This window comes from Asparagus officinalis, chromosome 8 (assembly GCF_001876935.1).
Source record: "Asparagus officinalis chromosome 8, Aspof.V1, whole genome shotgun sequence".
NCBI lineage: Eukaryota > Viridiplantae > Streptophyta > Magnoliopsida > Asparagales > Asparagaceae > Asparagus > Asparagus officinalis.
In genome coordinates, this window is record NC_033801.1 from 102,343,208 (window position 1) to 102,345,041 (window position 1,834).

Sequence of the window (1,834 nt, forward strand, 5' to 3'; positions counted from 1 at the left end):
CCGAGCTCATAAATCCCACCACCTTCAAGGAAGCCGAATTCGGCGATGCCGGCGCTGGTGCAGCTTCCGACGGCCGGCGCGAAATACCGATCGGATCGCGTAGCTTCCACCTAGACTCGCGCAGGCGAGAGAAGCAGACACGACGTCACAATGTCCCCGCACGCCGGGAGGCAGGAGGAGCAAGGGGCGCCATATGTCGTTGGAGACGCGAGACGTAGGACCCTAAAGAGACGCTCGTTGCTACCGGTCAGCATCCACTACCACAACCATCGATTCGTTCCTCCTGCAGTTGGCCTCCTTGCCACTGATGAAGTAGTACGGCCCTGACCGGTGGAAGGTGAACACAGTGTTGCCATCGTCAAATTGGTGGATGAAGGAGGATGTGTTGCAAGTGTTGTAGGCGTCTTGTGTCACCTGGAGTACTGAATCTTTGTCGGGAGGGTAGACGAATACTGCAAGCCATGATTGTAAATGCAGAAAATGTTACATGTAGAGAATGCTGCATGCACTACTTGTTGTAGCACTTGTAGGAATTAATCAGCTTCAGATGCGTCATTTGTATGTCTGCATTTTTTTTTGTAAGTAAATGTATTTTCCAAATTCAAATCCACTCCTTGGTTAGTGGTAAAACTGTTGGTTTTACATCTTTATTACTTTGTTGTAGTAAATGCATTGGGATCAAGGATTTGTTTAGTTGCCATTGTAAAACTATTTACATTTCATGCGTTGAAGCTGAGACTGACCTGATAACATAGACATTAAATTTTAAATTAAATTTTTTTTAATTTCACGTAAGAATTGCAGTACAATTCTTTAAAAACTCCTTTAAAAAAAAGAAAAATAAAAAGAAAAGAATTGCAGTACTTGGCGAAACCAAATTGACTATGCAGATGATGTAGATTTTACTGCAAACTGAAAACCCCTACCGTTCCCCTTCGTGCCGTACTGCTAACAGAACACTGAAAATAGAAATTTGGCTTCTAACAAAGCACTGGAAATAGAAATTTGAGTACTACAACATTTGCTTTTGCTGCTCAAACTCATGCCAGTCAAACAACTATACACAACAGCACTTCTAGTAAATTAAACAACTTACGCAGTGAATCTCCAATCTGAAACCGACTCCTCTCCACCCACCGGTTGTACGACATCGTGTTAGGGTCCGCCGGAATAGTCCAGCCAGCCGAGCCTCCAACTCTATATTGAGCTGCAGCAGCCATTGCCATTAAAAGCGGAAGAAGGCACAAAATCAACAAAAACTTGGAGATAGCCATTGCTTATATTTTATTTTGTGTAGGAAGTAGAGATTAAAGGGGCTTGAAGATAGCACATAATGGGGTTGGGTATTTGTAGCATGCCAGGGCTCTTACTTTCTTGTTATGTTGCTTGTTAAAGAAAAGGATATGTCTGAGCACTTTACAATAAGATTTTAGGGGGGCTTTATAGTTTATACTTTGCTTGTAGGCTTGAGAATATTCATAGCTTGTACTTTGAGGGTGTATTTGGGTGAGTTGGCTTCCATGGAGAATGGAGTTAAACCTAACTCAAGCTACATCAAACATTTGTTGGATTTGCTGCAGCGTGGTTTACAATTTGAGCTACTTATCATTTAAACCAAAACTAAATTGAGTTATTGTACCATTTTCCACTTTCTTTTGATACATTTTGGATTGCGTTTAATAAATTATGAGATTGTGTTGTTGGGTTTTCTAACCCCTGTTGCGATTTGGAAATAGATATGAGGAAGAAGAAAAAGAACAATCACAGAGAATATAGAGAATTTTACGTGGTTCACTTCTCAACGAGAGAAGTTACGTCCACGGCCGCCGCAAGA

The 1,834-nt window shown here is 41.8% G+C and overlaps 1 protein-coding gene across 1 annotated transcript; it reads right to left on the reverse strand.

The window, feature by feature from the left end:
- On the reverse strand, nucleotides 240–1,317 carry LOC109822175 (early nodulin-like protein 1). The gene is made up of 2 exons (XM_020388337.1): nucleotides 1,097–1,317; nucleotides 240–452 (listed from the first exon to the last, which is right to left on the reverse strand). Exons 1-2 carry the CDS (start codon nucleotides 1,272–1,274, stop codon nucleotides 241–243), a joined length of 390 nt encoding a protein of 129 aa, XP_020243926.1. The 5' UTR covers nucleotides 1,275–1,317; the 3' UTR covers nucleotide 240.

Excerpts from the sequence above, each read along its gene's own strand:
- LOC109822175 (XM_020388337.1), bottom strand. The coding sequence starts at position 1,274 with ATGGCTATCTCCAAGTTTTTGTTGATTTTGTGCCTTCTTCCGCTTTTA. Across the intron at positions 453-1,096 it reads TCAGATTGGAGATTCACTGC|TATTCGTCTACCCTCCCGAC; the intron begins GTAAGTTGTTTA and ends CATGGCTTGCAG.